The sequence below is a fragment of the Chanos chanos genome, chromosome 13 (genome assembly GCF_902362185.1).
Source record: "Chanos chanos chromosome 13, fChaCha1.1, whole genome shotgun sequence".
NCBI classification, from domain to species: domain Eukaryota; kingdom Metazoa; phylum Chordata; class Actinopteri; order Gonorynchiformes; family Chanidae; genus Chanos; species Chanos chanos.
The window spans coordinates 3,993,481-3,997,500 of record NC_044507.1 but is presented as its reverse complement, the minus strand read 5'-3'; the positions used below and the strand labels follow the sequence as shown (position 1 = coordinate 3,997,500).

General features: G+C 45.3%; 1 protein-coding gene across 1 annotated transcript in view; it reads right to left on the bottom strand.

The window, feature by feature from the left end:
* The window catches only part of pnpla2 (patatin-like phospholipase domain containing 2), a 9,731-nt gene extending 6,126 nt beyond the window's left edge, over positions 1-3,605 (bottom strand). The window contains exons 1-3 of the mRNA XM_030790973.1: positions 3,218-3,605; positions 2,577-2,809; positions 1,063-1,128 (exon numbers count right to left, since the gene is read on the bottom strand). Coding sequence (XP_030646833.1) covers positions 1,063-1,128; positions 2,577-2,809; positions 3,218-3,404 — 486 coding nt within the window. The 5' untranslated portion in view covers positions 3,405-3,605. The remainder of the gene's footprint in view (positions 1-1,062; positions 1,129-2,576; positions 2,810-3,217) is intronic.
* Between the last annotated feature and the right edge of the window lie 415 nt (positions 3,606-4,020).

Here is a 4,020-nt window from a genome sequence, read left to right as displayed (position 1 = left end):
AGGGATGGAGGGAGAGGGAGAGGGAGAGAGAGAGAGAGAGAGAGAGAGAGAGAGGGAGAGAGAGAGAGTGCTCATGGGGACAAAGAGAGGCTTCCCCACAAGATGAAAATATTTTCTTGGCTCCAGATTTGAGGCTGCATGATGACTAACAGTAATAGAGTTATCTGCCAGGGGGAATTTGACAGGGTGTGTGCAGGACAGCAGAATGACTCCACTGTCTAAGCAGTCAGAAGTGTGTCGCCCTGTAACTGTCTCGGACTGCAAGACACTTCAGGCCCGTAAAAGTTAGACTACCAGAGTTTATATGGTATCACACAGTGTTGTGGGTTTATTATATACAAGTTATGCCTAATAAGCCAACAGTTTGCTTTAAATAATCTTCAGGCTTCATGGTGGCTCAGTGGTTAGCACTGTTGCCTCACAACAAGAAGGCCCTGGGTTCGAAGTCTGGCTGTCAGCTCGGGGCAGTTTGTGTGCAGTTTGCATGTTCTGCCTGTGTTTGCGTTTCCCATCACCAAAGACATGTGTGCTGGGCATACCAAGGCACCGGCAAAAAGACCTGGAGTCGGTCCCCGGGCACCCGCGGCTGACCACTGCTCCTAGCTTCTAGGGTGTGTGTGTGTGTGTGTGTGTGTGTGTGTGTGCTCACCGGATTATAGGATGGGTTAAATGCAGAGGCTGCATTTCACTGCTCACTGCTCTAGTGTGTGTGTAACCAATAAACTACTTCTTCTGTTTCTTAAACGGCACCACAACATGAGTGGTTCTACACAAATACAAGGGACCAAAGTCACCTGCATCAGAATTAGAACAATGTCTCCAGAGTGAACCGACTTATTTACTCATGTATCCACCAGTTAAAGTACACTGGTCAGTTAGATGTGTTACAGTGATTCCTTGGTTTTTGATTCAAAAACTATTACATCACAATGTGTCATAATTCATACTGAGTCACATCACTGTAGTAATGACAGATAAAATACAGATACATACAATTAAGTACATAATGTCAATTAAAGGTGAGTAAAGAAAATATATGTAGAAAAAGAGTTTGTTACTCACCACTCCCTGTAACGTTGGAGGAATAAGACCAGCATACACAGGAATGTAGGCACTGCACACACAGGCCTGAACACACATACACATACACACACACACACAAACACACACACACATATTAGATAATCCAGAGAGAGTTTGAACTTGACAGTAATGTTGGAGTCATGTGACCTGATGTAGTTTCCCTAAGTTTCAAAGTCTAAGCTGGCGTGTGACTGAATGAGAACATGTCCGTTTCTTTACAACTGAATGTTAGTGAGCCTGATGCAGTGTATGTGTACGTGTGTGTGTGTGTGTGTGTGTATCAGGCCTGCTCAAGGGGGGGTTTAGGATGGTTCCAAGTGCCCAGCACTGACAGGGAGCCCTCATAAAACACTATTAATAACACTAAGGTTTGGGGGGCCAAGTATTATAATCTTTCAAAATTTCTAGTGACGCCCCTGTGTGTGTGTGTGCGTGCGTGTGTGTGCGTGTGTGTGTGTGTGTGAGTGTGAGTATGTGCCTGAGAGAGTAAGTGTGTTTATGTGCGTGCGTGCGCGTGTGTGTGTGTGTGTGTGTGTGAGTGTGTGTCCACGGGCATGTGTCATCTGACAGCTCATCTCTGCAGTGATTTCGTGATGATCTCAACATGAAGAGTTCTGTTAATGTGTAGTTTTGGGCCAAAATGAGGATGATGACAGGGCAGTGTGTAAATGAATACATATACATCTTTATAGCAGTGTGTATTCAAACCTCCTTCTGTGTAACTTCTATATTATCCTTTAAGTCTCCTTTTATCCTTTAAGAAACTGGAGTAAGTGTGAAAGGTTTTCTGTGGTTGTGTGTGTGTGTGTGTGTGTGTGTGCATACAGTTTCTAATGAATTTTTATGTAACTATGTAACAAATTATATATTTACTTACAGAGCCATCTCTGACTTAGTCAATCATTCCTGACATCTGAGTGTCTTGTGTGTGACAATGTGTGTGTGAGTGTGAGTGTGTCAGTACGTGAGTGTGTGTGTGAGTGTGAGTGTGTGTGCGTCTGTGTGTGGGAGTATGTGCATGTGTGTGTGTGTGTCTTTGCCTGTGAGTGTCAGTGTATTAGTGTACGTCTCTGTTTGTGTCTGTGAGCGTGTGTGTGTGTGTGTGTGTGTCTGTGAGTGCGTGTGTGTGTGTGTCTGTGAGTGTGTGTGTGTGTGTGTGTGTGAGTGTGAGTGAGTGTGTGTGTGTGTGTGTGTGTGTCTGTGAGTGCGTGTGTGTGTGTGTCTGTGAATGTGTGTGTGTGTGTGTGTGTCTGTGAGTGTGTGTGTGTGTGTGTGTGAGTGAGTGAGTGTGTGTGTGTGTGTGTGTTTGTGAGTGTGTGTGTGTGTGTGTGTGTGTGTGTGTGTCTGTGAGTGTGTGTGTGTGTGTGTGTGTGTGAGTGAGTGAGTGTGTGTGTGTGTGTGTGTTTGTGAGTGTGTGTGTGTGTGTGTGTGTGTGTCTGTGAGTGTGTGTGTGTGTGTGTGTGTGTGTGTGTGTGCGCGAGTGTGTGCCTCACCTGCACCAGCTCCTCGTTGCTGTTAAAATGTGACACGAGCACATTCTCCCCGTCAGTCACGCGGGTCAGGGAGATGCCCAGTCTGCCTGTGGCGCGGATGTGGGCGTCGGGTGGGAACACGCGGTGGAGGCTGCTCCTCATGATCTTCACCAGGTTAAAGGAGGGGTGCATGGGCCCCAAAAAGCGCTTGCGTGCCTCTTTCGCTACATCAATAATGTTGGCGCCTGCCTCTCCTTTAAAACAGCACAGGATGAATGAGGTTACTACAGCACTGTTGCCTTGACTGTTTCAAACAGGTGCGTGTGTGTGTGTGTCATACTCTGCGAACACAGATCCTACAGATCCTGAGTCTGGAACACAATGGGAAAGAAACCTGTACACCTACAGTCAGGATAAAAGAATATGGGAATTCTACAGCTCACTTGTTAAATGTTGTTGTTCTTCTTCTTGCTACTGACAATACAATAAGAACACACTTCCCCATTTAGATCAACTTAATCAATGCTTCCTGTTATTTCTATACTTCCCCTATTTCTAAGGACATGACAGAACTGAAAATGAACAGAAAAAAGAAAGCTCATGCAAAAAGCACTAACTTATAACCGGACTGACAGCAGTGACCGCAATAGTTATCTGCTTACCAAGACAAGCCCCGCTGACCAGTGCAGAGGCGGTGAGAGCGCCGGCTGAAGCTCCGTAAATGTGCCGGGCATTTTCCACCAGAAACGGAGCTTGCTCTCGGAGACAACTTGCAACTCCTATGTGATAGATACCGAGAAAACCGCAGCCAGCGAAAGATATATTCCAGGGCGAATCTAAGGGAAACATACTGACGTTTCTCTTTCTCTTCGCTGATTTCTGTGACACCTGTTGGATGCAAAGTTTAAACTAACTTCAGCTTTTTTTTTTGAAGGCAGAAAAACGTTAGCCGATGTTTAAATTTAGATTAGTCGTAAACCGAAGGCAGTTGCCATCCACTTGACGCTCAGGTGACACCAGTGACCATCCATTCAATTGCTGACGTCTATGTTTACTGTCACTGCCAAAATAAAACAAAATGAACGATCTACACAACTATATAATATATGTTACACTTGTAGAAAAAATGCTCATACTTGTCTTCTGATCCTTAAAATGTGTCTTTATATCATTAGGTCTATCTACTGCTACCAAAACTATCGTTTCAACGGTAAACAAACTGCCTTAAATACCGGTCCAGCGCTGCGCCTTGTTATGAACTTCTGTCATTCACCGCCTCTCGCTACCGTCACAGCGGTCAGCGAAGAGGAGGGGTTTCCATCGATGACCCAATCAGAGGTACAGAAAGAAGAGCCTCCCAACCTGTCACGATGCTTCCTCGAACGAATTCTGTGAAAGCCTGTGACCACGTGGTTAGCCCCGTTTAGGCCTCTTCAGTGTGTTTTTATAGGCGTAAATAAGCACT